General features: G+C 48.6%; 1 protein-coding gene across 1 annotated transcript in view; it reads left to right on the top strand.

The window, feature by feature from the left end:
- Positions 1-14871, top strand: part of SCAF11 (SR-related CTD associated factor 11) — a 438302-nt gene that overhangs the window by 167287 nt on the left and 256144 nt on the right. The window contains exon 7 of the mRNA XM_082256718.1: positions 2431-2462. Within this exon, the coding sequence (XP_082112844.1) occupies positions 2431-2462 (32 nt within the window). The remainder of the gene's footprint in view (positions 1-2430; positions 2463-14871) is intronic.

Raw genomic sequence — 14871 nt, 5'->3', positions numbered from 1 at the left:
CACACTACTAGGGCGCTGAGCGCTTCGTGGGCTTTGGCTTGGCTGCAAGGTTTTGCAGGCTGCTGTTTAAAAGAGAATTTTTTCTCTTTGAGGGTGTATGTTTTTTCTGGGTGAGCTCCAGCTGTTCCTAGTTGAGCTCCACGTTACCTGCTTGGCTACGTTTTAGCCTTGGGGAAGTTACGTTCTTTTTTGCGTTGTTGTTCCCACCCCTCATGCTAATACTGCTTTGGGACGTCCCAATGGTCAGGAAGATATGAAACTGTCGTTCAATGAACGATGGAGAAAACTTGGATTTTTGACTTAATAAAATCCTTTCTCTTCATTGACAGACGCAGCACCCGCCCCTCTATTTGAGTGGAATGGCGTTGTGGTCTTCTAAAACACTGCTTGCAACAAAACTAAGGGCTATAACAGAGTGTGTTGGGTTATGCCTGCAGGGACTGCCCCATAGGCGTGGTAAAACCTTTTCCTGCCTAGTGTCCTATTCCTGTAGGGGTAAGTATAACCCAATGGTCAGGAAATGAAGCTGTGTCTGTCAATGAACCTCAGAGAAAAGGATTTTACGATAAAACATCCAGTTTTTTGGCCTAAAAGCAAAATGCTGTGGCAGAAAACTAACACTGCACATCACGCTGAACACACTTTCCTTGCCGTGAAACATGGTGGTGGCAGCATCATGTTGTGGGGATGCTTTTCTTCATCAGGGACAGGGAAGCTGGTCAGAGTTGATGGGAAGATGGATGGAGCCAATTACAGGGCAATATTAGGAGAAAACCTGACGGTCTGCAAAAGACTTGAGACTGGGGCAGAGGTTCTCCTTCTAGCAGGACAATGACCTTAAGCATACAGCCAGAACTACAACGGAATGGTTTAGATTAAAGCATATTTGTGTTAGAATTGCCCAGTCAAAGTCCAGACCTACTGTAAATCCAAATGAGAATCTGTGGCAAGAGTTGAAAATTGCTATTCTGACGCGCTCCATCACTTGAGCAATTTTGCATAGAAGAATTTCACTCTCAAGATGTACAAAGCTGGTACAGACGTACCCAAAAAGACTTGCAGATGTAATTGCAGCAAAGTGTTTCTACAAAGTATTGTCTCAGGGGGGCTGAAAACAAATGCACGCCACACTTTTCACATATTTATTTGTAAAAAATTATGTAAACCATTTATAATTTTCCTGCCACTTTGTGTTGGTCTATCACACAAAATCCCAATAAAATAAATTTGTTTTTGGCCGAAATGTTTAAAATTTCAAGGAATGTTTATACTTTTTCAAGGCACTGTACAACATGTTTTCTTTTAACATGGTACAAATCACATGTGGTGTAAGGGATAAACTGAATGGACAATTTCAATATTTTGCTGCCAAGCTATTTAAAGAGGTTGTAAACCCCTAAATACTATTTGTACCTATAGGTAAGCCTATGACAAGGCTTACCTATAGGTACTGTAAATATCTCCTAAACTTGCACCATTTAGGAGATATTTACATTGCATGCAGCCGATGACCTAATCGGCGCATGAGTTTTGAAGAAACAGCCGCCCATGACGTTTCTTCAGAGCCCTGTGCCCTGACCGGCTTTTCCCGGGTGCATACATCCGGGATTGTGGCTGAAGCCTTCAGCCATAAACTGGATGTTTTTCAGCTGGTGGCTGGCTTTCTCTTGAAAGCAATCCGAACGGCTCACCTGAAAGGGTGCTGCAGGAACCCTTTCAGGTGCGGCTGGCTGCTCGCTGAGGCGATGAGACTAGTCTTTAAATGCCTCTATGGCCTTGTATGACTAATGCAATGTCATGACATCCCTTCCAGTGCAGGGTTGGAAGTAAGCTAAATTTTTTTTTTTTTTTTTTTTTTTTTGCTTTTAAAGGTAAGATATCTGGTGTGTGTGTTTTTTTTAACCCCAGATCTCTCCATAAAGTGGAACGTCATCTTTGTTTCTATTACAAGTGATGTTTGCTAAAACGCGGAAGCAAATGCATACGTAGGTTGCGCACGAATATGTAAACTGTATTCGCAGTACGCGAGGTATCTCCGCTAACGTTTTGAGCACGAGCAAATATTTTAGCGCTAGACCTCTTTAACTCTAGACAGGTAATCTGTAAAAATGTTTAAAGCGTCACCTTTGGAGAATTGAAGTACCGTAATTTGTCACCATTCCACAAGCAAGCGCAATTATGAGGGCCGGTTTACCCTGGTGTGAGGCGGGAAAATCTGTGAATCCAGCGCGGGTTCATGCATCGCACCTGAATCACCGGCGGTTCACACTGCCCTCTGCGAACAACTGCGGGTTTCAATACAAAGTTAATGTCACCCAGTGCTTACTGTGAATTCTGTCCGGGAAATTTTTTATTTTTATTTTTTTTTAGGGTAAAGAAGCTCTTTAGGCTTGATTGCAGTGTATTAACTTTTTTTTTTTTTTTTTCTAGTATGCAAGGATGCTGGGATAACAGAATTGCAGGTAATGTATTAACTTAGTTTTGGCTGATAGACCTTTACATTGTTACAGCAAACCTTTGTGTCCTGCCTTTACACCAGGGGGTTCCCCATTAGTGGTTTGCCTTTACACAGGGGGGGGTTCCGCATCAGTGGTCTGCCTTTACACCCGGGGGGGGGGGGGGGTTCCCCGGGCATTTCTCCATCAGGGAAACTGGAATTGGGTGCCCCCCCATACACCTGGGTGCCCAGATTAGCCCATGCGTTAGGCCAGCCCTGCGCCAGAGGGGAGGAGGAGGCTTTCCACTCCCAAGCTGACGTTCCTTTCGGTATCGGAAAATATTGCATTTTCACGAGTATCGATACCCACGAAAATGCCTAGTATTGGTGCAACCCTACTGAAAAGTATGGCATGCATTTGTATTCCACCCCCTTGAGTCAGCACTTTGTAGAACCACCTTTCGCTGCAATTGCAGCTTCAAGTCTTTTTGGGTATGTCTCTACCAACTCTGCACATCTAGAGGGAAATTGTTGCCCATTCTTCTTTGCAAAATAGCTCAAGTTCACAGATTAAAGCATCTGTGAACAGCAACTTGTTTCGTTCATGGATGGACACAGCGCTCCATAAATTATAACTACTGGGTTATATTGCCTCCTCCAAGAGTAGTACTAGGCAGAACAAAAAACCTTGCTACGCCCATGGGCTGTCTTCAGCTTGGTATATAACCCCCCTCTCTGCTCTAGGTAACCCGTGTTAATCTGTTTGGTCAGGAGCAAGGACCTGGGCTTCCGGCTGGGATCTCTGGTCCTAGCAATGCATGCAGACCGCAGCTGCGGGCTAGGTTGGCCGCGACAAAGCCTCACGGACAGAGGGTGGCCCGTGAGTTAAATGTCTGCCCGGGCTAGGGTCTGAGTCGCAGACCCTAGCCTTCAGTCCCTTAGCGATAGCTCCCCTACTTCGGTGGCAAGGATTCTGTCTGGAGGGTTACCTGCACCATGGAGGACAATCAGACCTGCCTGCAGGTTCCCTCCTCCTGTCCCTAAAATTCCTCAGTGAGCTGGGCTTCCCCCCCACTCCATTTCCCCCCTGTCTGGACCTGGTCTGGTGGGGGTCCCAGGGCAGAGGGTGCAGCGATATCCCTTCCCCACTCTAAGGGTCCTGGGATAGTGTGTCCTGCCCTGGTAGTCTGGAAGAGTCCCAGTGTAGGAGACCCCTAGGTGCATGCCCCTATGTGTGCAGTGTGGGTATAGAGCAGGGGGGGGACCGATGCAGAGTGTGCAGTGGAATCTCCCCTAACGTGTGTCCTACCTTTAGGAGGGGGTCCCTTTGCAGAGGGTGCAACGTTGCAGAGGGCACAGGGAAGATCCTGACAGCATGCTGTAGCTCGTGGCCATTTTCCCTTAGTCTGGCTGGTCTCCAGCTGGCGGCCCTGTTTTGTGTAGCCTGACGTCACGGGGGCCATTTTCACTTAGTCCGGGAGACACTGGAGGCGGCCAAAGCCTGGTGGGGATGCCGAAGCGCCTTCTCTTACTCCTGAGTTTCCTCTTCCTGTGCCCGGGACATATGAATAGGAATGGCGTCCATAGTGATGCTGGGTCTGAATTCTGGCCGCTCCTCCGATCGGTAGGGTGAGTCCTTGGAGGTCCCTGTTATAGCTCTCTCTGCTGATAGGCACCCTGAGCCTTGGGGGGATCCTTTTAGTTGTGCCAAAAGATTTTTTGTACTGCAAGGTCGTCTTTTCCTTACGGGGGCTCAGGGTCACGTCTCCCCCACTGACCCCCTCATGGAGGTGGCAGGTCCCTCGGAACCCCAGCTTCCCATGGTTGCACTGACAATGGTCCTGCAGCCCTTAGTGTCCCGGGTAAAACTGGCATGTGGACAAAGGCCCAGGGGGAAGCGTCCCCCCTCCTTTCCCTGCTCAGTCTGTCTCATCTGATTCTGAGCCTGATGCTGCCGTGGGCTTGGCCCATCCAAGAGGGCTTAATATCACACCTCCAGATCCATAGGAGGAGTGAGGATGATGCCTCCATGGTCGCAGCAGAGAATTAAAAAGCGCTGGTAGACACACTTATCACTGCAGTACGTAATTCTTTAAAAATGGAGGATGATGCTAGGAAACGGATGGAGCCTTGTCGCAGACGGTGGCCCTCCTTCTCAGCACACAGAAAATTATTTTGTGCTTCTGGAACGGAGAATGAGGGAAATGGATTTTTCAAATCTTCCCCGGAAGTATTCAAGCAATCTTTGGTCGGGTAAACCTAAAGCCAGCTTCCCCAGACCCGTAAACAAGTCCCCCTTCAGCATGAAGGTCTGCCCTCACGCATTATTGGTGTGGGGGGACATATTTGCTGGTTTCCGGCCTCGTAGACCTTTTTCACGAGCATCAAGGAGATCACCGAAATTATTTGGGGGTACCCAGAAAGAGGGACAAAGCTTGTCCTTTTGAATTATTTTTGGTCCTGAGTCTCTTGCGTGGATTTAATTCCTGCAAAGGTTCAGGTGATGTCTGAACTACCTAAGGTCCCCTCTATCCCTGTCCAGGGAATTGATTTACCTAGCTTTGATTCTTATTCTGACAAGGATGGTCCTTCCTCTGGACAAACTTCAGGAACCACAGGCTGTGATTCACTGGCTGCTGTCACAGATGGTTCTCTCTCCCATTTTGCTAACAGGTTCTGAGTCTGGTGGTATCCGTCTTCATGGCAGTTCTGTTTGCACAGTCCTACATGCGGCTCCCCTAGCAGGTTCGGCTCCACAGGAGGATACCGAGGTTTGTGGCGAGATTAGGGGTTCCTCTGGCAGACACCGCAGGCGTTCAAGGGCCACGGTAAGGCCAGCATCATCCTCGGCTCAGGCTTCTTCCGCAATTCCTGCGAGGAATCAAGGGCGAGGATCTTCCAATCAGTCTAGTGGCCATAAACGTCCCTTGGGGGCTTCCTCTTAGAGAAGACCAGTTGTTCCAAGGACTGATCCACCTTCCTGCTTTAGTCGCTGGTTTTAATGGCTTCGCTATTGAAAGCCAGATACTGAGGGATGGAGGTCTGTCTGGATCAGTGATCTCTGCTATGGTGAAGGCGAGGAAGTAGTCTTCCAGCAAGATATACCATTGTAGGTGGAAAGCATACATTTCTTGGTGTGAGTCGATTGGTGTTCATTCTTGATCCTTTTCTGTGGCTCGGAGGTTAACCTTTCTTCAACAGGGCGTTGATTAGAAGTTGGCCTTGAGTACCATCAAGAGCCAGGTGTCTGCCCTGGCAATCTTTCAGCGACCCTTAGCTACGCACTCTTTAGTTCGTACCTTTATTTAGGGGGTTCGACATGTGGCTCCGCCTGTACTGTCTTTTGTCGTCATGAGACTTAAATTTAGTTCCTTTTGGTTCTCGAGAAACCTCCATTTGAGAATATTCGGGAGATTCCCTTCCTTACGTTATCCTAGAAGGTGACATTCTTGTTGGCCATTACCTCGGCCCGCAGGGTATCGGAATTGGCATCCTTATCCCGTGTCAATCCCTATATATTGGTCCATATTCGTTCCTGCCCAAAGTTGTCTGACTTCCATTTGAATGACGACATTGTGTTGCCTTCCTTGAGTGCCAAGTCGGCTCATCCCAAGGAATTTGCTTTGCATACCTTTGGATGTGGTTTGTGCGGTTTGGGTGTATCTGGCAGCTACTGAGTCCTTTTGGAGGTCAGACTCTTTTTGTGGTTACGAACGGACCAAGAAAAGGGCTGGCCGCTTCTTTGGCTACAAACTCCAGATGGATCAGACAGACAGTGACTCAGGCCTATTCCCTGAGACTCATCAAGAAATATATGCTTTCCAAACTCTGGTAAATTTTCTAGCCTTTAACAGGGTAGGAATCACTGGTTCCGACAAACCCCTATCCTTCAGTACCTGTCTTTCAATAGCCAGGCCGTTAAAGCCAGCGACTGTAAGGCAGGATGGAAGATCGGTCCTTGAGACAGAAGATCTTCCCTGAGGGGAAGCCGCCAAGGGGCATCAGCTACCAACCTTACAAGACCTGCGTACCAGGACAGACGAGGCCAGTCTGATGCCACCAAAATCACTGGAATCCCTTCTGCCTTGATTCTGCTCAGAAGTCTCGGCAGAAGTTGTATTGGAGAAAATGCATAAATCAGACGATACCGGCCCCAAAGGGGCTACCAGAGCGTCTGCGGCATCCGCCGGAGGATCCCGAGACCTTGCTACGAATCTTGAAACCTTCCTGTTGAAACGAGATGCCAAGTAGTCCACATCTGGTGTCTCCCACCGAAGGCACAGTTGATGGAAAACTTCCAGGTGAAGGGACCATTCATCCGGACCCAGAGCCTGACGAATGAGGTAGTCTGCCTGCCAATTTTCCACCCCTGGAATGTGCACTGCTGATAGTGCCGGAACAAGACGTTCCACCCAATGTAGAATACCGGTCACTTCTTTTGCCACTAGGGCACACACCTGTGGCATTGTCCGATTGAATCCTCACCGCACACCCCCCGCAGACGATCCTTCCACCGGAACAGGAAAGGTCTGATGGATCGAATTTCCAGGAAGTTGATCGGCAGACTGGACTCGTCCGAGGACCAAAACCCCTGGGCTGAATCCGTGCCTCCCCCCCCCCCTACTTGCCACCAAGACAGACTGGCATCCGTAGTCATGACTGTCCAGAACAGGGGGGAAGGATCTTCCTCGACGAAGTGCCGAGGAACGGAGCCACCAAAGCAGAGACCCTCTTGCCATCCGTCTCGACAGGAACAAATTGTCCAGAAACTGTAGACGCTTGTCCCATATGGTTAGACTCTCCTTTTGCAGAGGTCTGATATGGAACTGAGCAAAGGGGACAGCTTTGAAGGTGGAAACCATCAGTCCCAGCACCTGCATGCAGGAGGCGAATCGCCCGCTGCAATTTCAATAGCTTTTTTTTCCCTGGGAGAAACACACAGGCTAATGCTGAATCCAGAGTCAGCCCAAGAAAGTCCACTGAAAGTGGACGGAGTCAAGGTTGACTTTTGAAAATTCAGAGTCCAGCCGAACTCCTGCAGAGTTCTCACCGTAAAGTCCAAGTCCTCATTCAAGACCGATGACGATTCTGCCCTCAGAAGATTGCCCAGGTACCCCAGAACCGAAATCCCCCGTTGCCTAAGTAAGGCTAACACCGGGGCCAACACTTTTGTGAACATGAAGGTGAGACCAAAGGGGTAATGCCACAAATTCCTAGTGCTCCTCGCCTATGGCAAAGAAAACTTTGATGTCCGAGGTAAATCGAAATATGAAGGTAAGCGCCCTTGATATTGATGGAGACTAGAAAGTACCCCTGATGAAGAGAAGGCACGACTGAGCGAATGGATTCCATTCTGAATTTTGGAACCCGCATAAAATGTACAGGGCCTTGAAATTCCAGGATAGGATGAACCTTTTCTTCCTTCCTGGGAACCGTAAAGAGGTTGGAATAAAACCCTTGAAAGCATTCCGAATCCGGAACAGGGGCTATCACCCATTGTGACAACAAGTCCTGAACCACTCCAAAAAGGCCTTGAAGCCAATCTGTGGACAGACGCAAATTGGAAGGGAAGAACCTAGGCGGGGGCAAGGACTGAAACTCGATCTTGCAACCGGACCGAATCAGCTCGAGAACTCCATTGTCTTGGATGAACGAGATCCATGGATCCGGAAAGAAAGGAAGACGTCCTCCCACCTCTAGAACAGGGGAGGGCTCATCCGCGAGAGCGGAGAGACCCGCCTTGGACTTTACCACCCCAGGGTCTTTTGGAATACCCCGCCCCTAGAACCTTTATGGAGGCCGGGGTCTGCAGACCAGCATTTCAACCAGATCATGTGTCGCAAGTCCGCCGTCAGCGATGCCCTGCAGGCTAATGGGGCTGCATCCAGGGAGGCATTGCAAATCTATTGCAATCCCTGAATAATTTGATCCGCCAGGTCTGCAATTTCCTAAGGGTGCTGACCACCCTTTAAATCTTGGCGTAACCACTTTGCCCACTTCTTCAAGGTCTGGGAGACCAAGGTAATGGCAAACACCTGTCTCAGAATCGAGCCAGCCACGGTAAAGACGTACAAACAATTCAGCCTTCCTATCTGCAGGGTCCTCAAAGGACGGAGCGTCCTCCACAGCCAGTAATGTGACTTTATTCAATCTAGAAACCTGGGAGTCCACTATCGGTGGTACCGTCAGTTTCTTTACCAGGGAATCTTCTCCTAGCGAAACGCTTGGGTATCCCATCCATGCGTTTCAGGGAACCCCACTGACTGACAGTCTTATCGAAATAGGCAGGGAAAGAAAACACTTTAGTTACTCTACATGGCCTGCCGGTGCCAAACTGCACCGGCGTGGCCGATGCAGCATCTGCTGCGTCCTCCACTTTTAAGTTTCCCGCACTGACGCAATTAGTGCCTCTACCAGTGCTTTTCATGCGCCGTGGTGGAGGAAGAGGAATCCTCCTCACTGTCAGAACACTTGAAGTGTGTAGACATGGACCCCATGGGGCGACTTGCGTCCGCGGCGGCAATATCGGCCTCAGATTCTGTGGAGGCAGAGGAAACGGGAAAGGACAGCGGGCATTTTTTTTGGCAGGTCTCTTTTGTAAAACCAAGTCCACTTTTGACACTAAAGATTGTAGGACCGCCGTCATGGCTGCAATAACAAAGTGGGACCCCGAGGATCCCCCCTCGGAGAGTGTCTGTGTGCGTGAGACGCACACTGCACAACACCCTCTGGGAGCCCGCCCAGCCCCCCCCCCCCTTTCCACAGTCACCTCATTCCCGGCCTGCACAGGTACACGGTGGCTAGCCGTTTACCTGCCACCCACCGCACCACATCCAATTAAAACACCCCTGGAAACCTCCAGGGGGGGAGAAGGGGGGGATGCCTTGTGAGGATAGGTAGAATAATATGGGAAGGCAGAGAGCATCGCCAAGACCAATGACCCCAGGGGAACCTGCATTCATCCTTAATTTCCCGAGGGAGAAAAGGGGGTTACTCACCATACCATTGGAGACTTGGCGGGATTCACTCCATGCAGGTCACCACCTCCTCTTGGAACAAGGGGTGCTGCGGGCCCGAGAAACGCTGCGACTCCGGCAGCGTCCATGCGAGGTGTCCCAATCGCAAGCCAGTCCCTCCAGTGGAATCATGTCGCAGCTGACCTAGCGCGGAGCTGAGGTCTGCATGCGTTTGCTGGCCAGACTGGGGTGACCGTCGGGATCTAGAATATCCAGTGCGTCACCCAGTCCGGCAGCTTATTGTAGTTCTCATAGGAACAAAGAAACTAGGAAAATAACAAGTGAAAAAAATTTTATTTAAAAATGAGAAAAAATGCCAGGACCAGAGATCCCAGCAGGGAGCTTTAGGTCCTTACTCCTGACTAGGCAGAAAAAAAACTTAATTCCTAGAGCAGGAAGTGGGGAGTATACCACCTGGGACTGCCCCATGGGCGTAGTTAAAGCTCTGTTAACTTTGTTAACCCCTTTTCCGCCTTGTGTCCTACTCCTAGGAAGCGCAGCATAACCCATCCATCAAATGAAGCTATGACACTATGTCCGTCAATGAACAAAGAGAAATCCCATTTTTCCAGTCTTTCCACAGATTCTTAATTGGATTAAGGTCTGGACTTTGACTGGGCCGTTCTAACACATGACTATGCTTTCACCAAAACCATTCCATTTAGCTCTGGCTGAATGTTTAGGGTCGTCCTGCTGGAAGGTGAACCTGTGCTCCATTCAAGTACCGGTATTTTGCAGACTCTTAACAGGTTTTCTTTTAAATTGCCCTGTATTTGCCTCCATCAACTCTGACCAGCTTCCCTGTCCCTGTTGAAGAAAATCATCCCCAAAACATGATACTGCCATTGCCATGTTTCACAGTGGGGATGGTGTGTTCCGGGTGATGTACATTGTTTTCTGCCACACATAGCATAGAAACATAGAATGTGTCGGCAGATAAGAACCATTTGGCCCATCTAGTCTGCCCAATATATCTGAATCCTATGAATAGTCCCTGGCCCTATCTTATATGAAGGATAGCCTTCTGCCTATCCCATGCATGCTTAAACTCCTTCACTGTATTTGCAGCTACCACTTCTGCAGGAAGGTTATTCCATACATCCACTACTCTCTCAGTAAAGTAATACTTCCTCATATTACTTTTAAACCTTTGCCCCTCTAATTTAAAACTGTGTCCTCTTGTGGTAGTTTTTCTTCTTTTAAATATGCTCTCCTCCTTTACCGAGTTGATTCCCTTTTATGTATTTAAAAGTTTCTATCATATCCCCTCTCTCTTCTTTCTTCCAAGCTATACATGTTAAGGTCCTTTTAACCTTTCCTGGTAAGTTTTTTCCTGCAATCCATGTACTAGTTTAGTAGCTCTTCTCTGAACTCTCTCCAGAGTATCTAAATCCTTCTGGAGATATGGCCTCCAGTACTGCGCACAATACTCCAAGTGAGGTCTCACCAGTGTTCTGTACAGCGGCATAAGCACTTCTCTCTTTCTACTGCTTATACCTCTCCCTATACATCCAAGCATTCTGCTGGCATTTTGTGCTGCTCTATTACATTGTCTTCCCACCTTTAAGTCTTCTGAAATAATTACTCCTAAATCCCTTTCCTCAGATACTGAGGTCAGGACTGTCAAATATTCTATATTCTGCCCTTGGGTTTTTACGCCCCAGGTGCATTATCTTGCACTTATCCACATTTAATTTCAGCTGCCAGAGTTCTGACCATTCTTCTAGTTTTCCTAAATCCTTTTCCATTTGGCGTTTCCCTTCAGGAACATCAACCCTGTTACATTTCTTTGTGTCATCAGCAAAAAGACAAACCTTACCATCGAGGCCTTTTGCAATATCACTTATGAAGATAAGTGATAGCGGTTTGCTTTTAGGCCAAAAAGTTACATTTTGGTCTCATCTGACCAGAGCACCTTCTTCCACATGTTTTCTGTATCCCCCACATGGCTTCTCGCAAACTGGGATTCCTATGACTTTTTCAACAATGGCTTTCTTCTTGCCACTATTCCATAAAGCCAGATTTGTGAAGTGCACAACTGATAGTTGTCCTCTGGACAGATTTTTCCCACCTGAGCTGTGGATCTCTGCAGCTTCTCCATTGAAGCCAATTGGTTCCACTAGATTTTAGTTGGTGGTATCAGAGTAAAGAGGACTGAAAACAAATGCACACCACACTTTTCAGATCTTTATTTGTAAAAAAAAATAAATGTTGAAAACCATTTATCATTTTCCTTTCACTTCACAATTGTGTGCCTTTATTTGTTAGTATAACACAATATATTTAATACATTTACATTTTTAGTTTTAACATGACAAAATGTGGAAAACTTAAAGGGGTATGAGTACTTTATTCAAGGCACTGTATGTGCAGTTCTATGATCACAATACGAGTGCAATTTCCAATTATTATATCTTAACCCTGCATAGATAAGTGATTTGTAATCTTCTTGTCGGATATCTTATTTTCTCTGTCGCTCATTGACAGACATAGTCCTCGTTGATTCAACACACTCGGGTTATGCTGCCCTCCACAGGAGTAGGACTAGACAGGAAAGAAAATACTCTGGCCACACCCTAGGGGCAGTCCCCGAGGGTATATCCTCTCTCTCTGCTACAGCAAATCAGTTTTTTTCTGTCTAGTCAGGAGTAAGGACCTAGATACCTTGCTGGGATCTTCGGTCCTGGCAGGATATTTTTCTTAGAAAGATTTTTAGACAGCTTTTTTCTCCAGTGTTCCTGTGAGATCTTCAAGCAAGAAAGCTGAACTGGGCGACGGGCTGGATGTTGAGATCCAGTGGTCACCCCAGTTCAGCCTGCGAGCGCGTGCAGGCCATAGCTCCGCGCTGGGTCGGCTGCGACATAGTCCCACTGGACGGGGACTGACCCTGCGAGTTAAACGTCTCGCTGAAACGCCAAAGACCAAGAGTCACGGCGTCCGTATTGGTCGACAGCCCTCCCACCTCGGTGGAGAGGGGTACTGTCAGGAGTTGGCGCCCGCCTGGTTCCAGTATGGTGAGTAGTATGTTCCCCCCTTTCCCCTGACGGGTCTTGTGGTGAACGCGGGCCCCTCTCTGTATGGTAAGGATGGGTTCCCCTCTATCCTAGAACATGGCACAGATTCTCCTATTTGAGTGTGATTTTTGTGTATAAAAAGCCAGGAGGCTTGGTTTGGGACCTGACAATCTAATTGCAAGTATGATTAAATGATTGTAATCAGTGGCAGTACTAGAATCTTACTGTGATAGATATGGTATCCTACCTGTCAGAAGCCACAGGACATGTATACTGCTTTCCAGGTCATTCCTCCAGCAAAAGCATGCCTCCCGACGGCCACGCGGTCCGCCAGGGTCCGGTACCGCCGGCCACGCGGATCACCATGTAGAGAGAGGTTTATTGATGCCGAGATACTCTGCAGTCACGCCGCTATTCTGTAAGAGGCCGCCGCCATTCTCTGGTAGATCGCACGAGGCCGCCATTTTGGCGTAGCCTCGTGTCTCCAGCATGGGGGCGGCCATGTTTGAGGTGACTCAAACACCTCGTGGAGCTAGGGGAGGCGCCGGAAGGCGTACAGAGGGGCGGAGCCGCCTCCTTTCTCCCGGGCAGCCAGCCAAGAGACTTCCTGTCTGTTCTAGACAGTGCTGAGACAAGTTGCAGTAAACTCTGAGCATCAAGTGGTGAGCCTGGGGGTCTATCTCTCTCTCTCTCTCGCTCGATAGGGGTCCCTAAGCAGGTAACATTGAGGGGCTTTGTGGCGCTGGGGGTCTGGGAAAAAAAGTTTATTTTTTTTTTTTTGGATTGATTTTTTTCCGGGTAGTAACTGGAATTATCATGGACCCTGCCACACAGGTAACCCCACCTGTTTCCCTCGAGGGGGCTGCGGGACCCGCCGGTGCACAGAGTATAGATGCATTTACAGCAGTTTTGGAGTCTTTGGTGGCTCGGGTGGAGTCGGCCTGTCAGGAACGGGGGTCAAGAAAGCGACCCCCGCCTACCCCTATATCATCTGACACTTCAGACTCAGATTCTGAGATGGTCATTGCAGCTGCAGGTCCCTCTGCAAGGGCTGTTGTCTCAGGTAAAGTTCCTTCAGACAGTGAGGAGGACGTTCATGCTTCCGCCATAATTCGGGAAGAAGCATTGGTGGACGCACTAGTTGTGGCGGTTCGGGAAACCTTAAGACTTGAGGTTTTACCGGCAGAGGCAACTGAAACAGATTCCCTTTGGTACTAACAAACCCACCAAAACGGTGAAGGTTTTTCCTGTACCCAAGTGTTTTGGTAATAAAATTAAAGAAGAATGGGAGCATTCTAAGCGTACCTTTACTATTTCCAAGCGTATTGCTAGACGCTATCTGTTCGAGGAATCCCTCATTAAGAAATGGACGGTACCACCAGTGGTGGATCCACCTATTTCCAGACTGAATAAAGCCACGGTTATTCCAGTGGAGGACACTTCGTCCTTTAAGGACCCGGTGGATCGGAAGGTAGAAGCGGAGTCCCGCACTATCTTTTCCCTGATAGGGTCAGCCTTTAGACCAGTAATTGTCATTGGTCTAGTTTCCCAGACACTAACGGAATGGGCGAGATTGGTGTGCCAGGACCTGAAGGGGAAAGATATCCCCCAGGGAACATCTGAATTGATGGAACAGATCATACAAGGACTACAATTCATCTGTGACGCAGCCTTGGATGCTACCCCCCTATTAGGGCATGCATCTATGTCAGCGGTAATCCTCAGACGTGTGCTGTGGTTAAAATGCTGGTCAGCGGACCTAGGTTCCAAAAAGACCTTAACGAATCTCCCCTTTCAGGGGAATCGCCTATTTGGGGCCACCCTAGATGAGTTCATTAAGGATGCCACTGGGGGCAAGAGCACTTTCTTGCCACAGGCTGCTAAAGCTAAAGGACCTTGTAACAAGCGGGGACCTTTCTTTACCGCCCATAAAGGGTTTGTGCGCCCGACTGGAACAAGCGGGAAAGGCAAGGCTCCTCCAGGAGGGTTCAAGAAGGGCTGGTCGGACAGACAAAAGACCGACTCAGCCAAACCTGAAGCAAAGGATTACACAGCCTGAAGGTGCGCCCCCACCCGGCTTGAGGGTGGGGGGACGTTTTCACCGGTATTCAGGGCATTAGATCGAGCATCGACCACTGCTACCGGTGCGATTCTTCCCTTGCAACATTTAAGTACTACAGGGAGCGGTAGTTACCGTTCCCTGAACAGATCTTTTTCTTTACCTTTTCCAAAGATTAGTCTCAGTTCCCCACAAGAATCGGATCCGGTTGAACAGACAGACCAAGAAGCCTCTAGCCGGGTGACTTCGGTCCCGGAGGTTCAGCCAGGAGAGATCACCGTTCCTGATAGTAATCAGGTGTCTGATAAATGTGTGGGAACGGAGAACGATCAGACTTTGTCGGAT

Source organism: Pelophylax lessonae, assembly GCF_965119305.1.
Source record: "Pelophylax lessonae genome assembly, chromosome: 4".
Classification (NCBI taxonomy): domain Eukaryota; kingdom Metazoa; phylum Chordata; class Amphibia; order Anura; family Ranidae; genus Pelophylax; species Pelophylax lessonae.
This window is presented reverse-complemented; position numbering and strand designations above follow the sequence as displayed.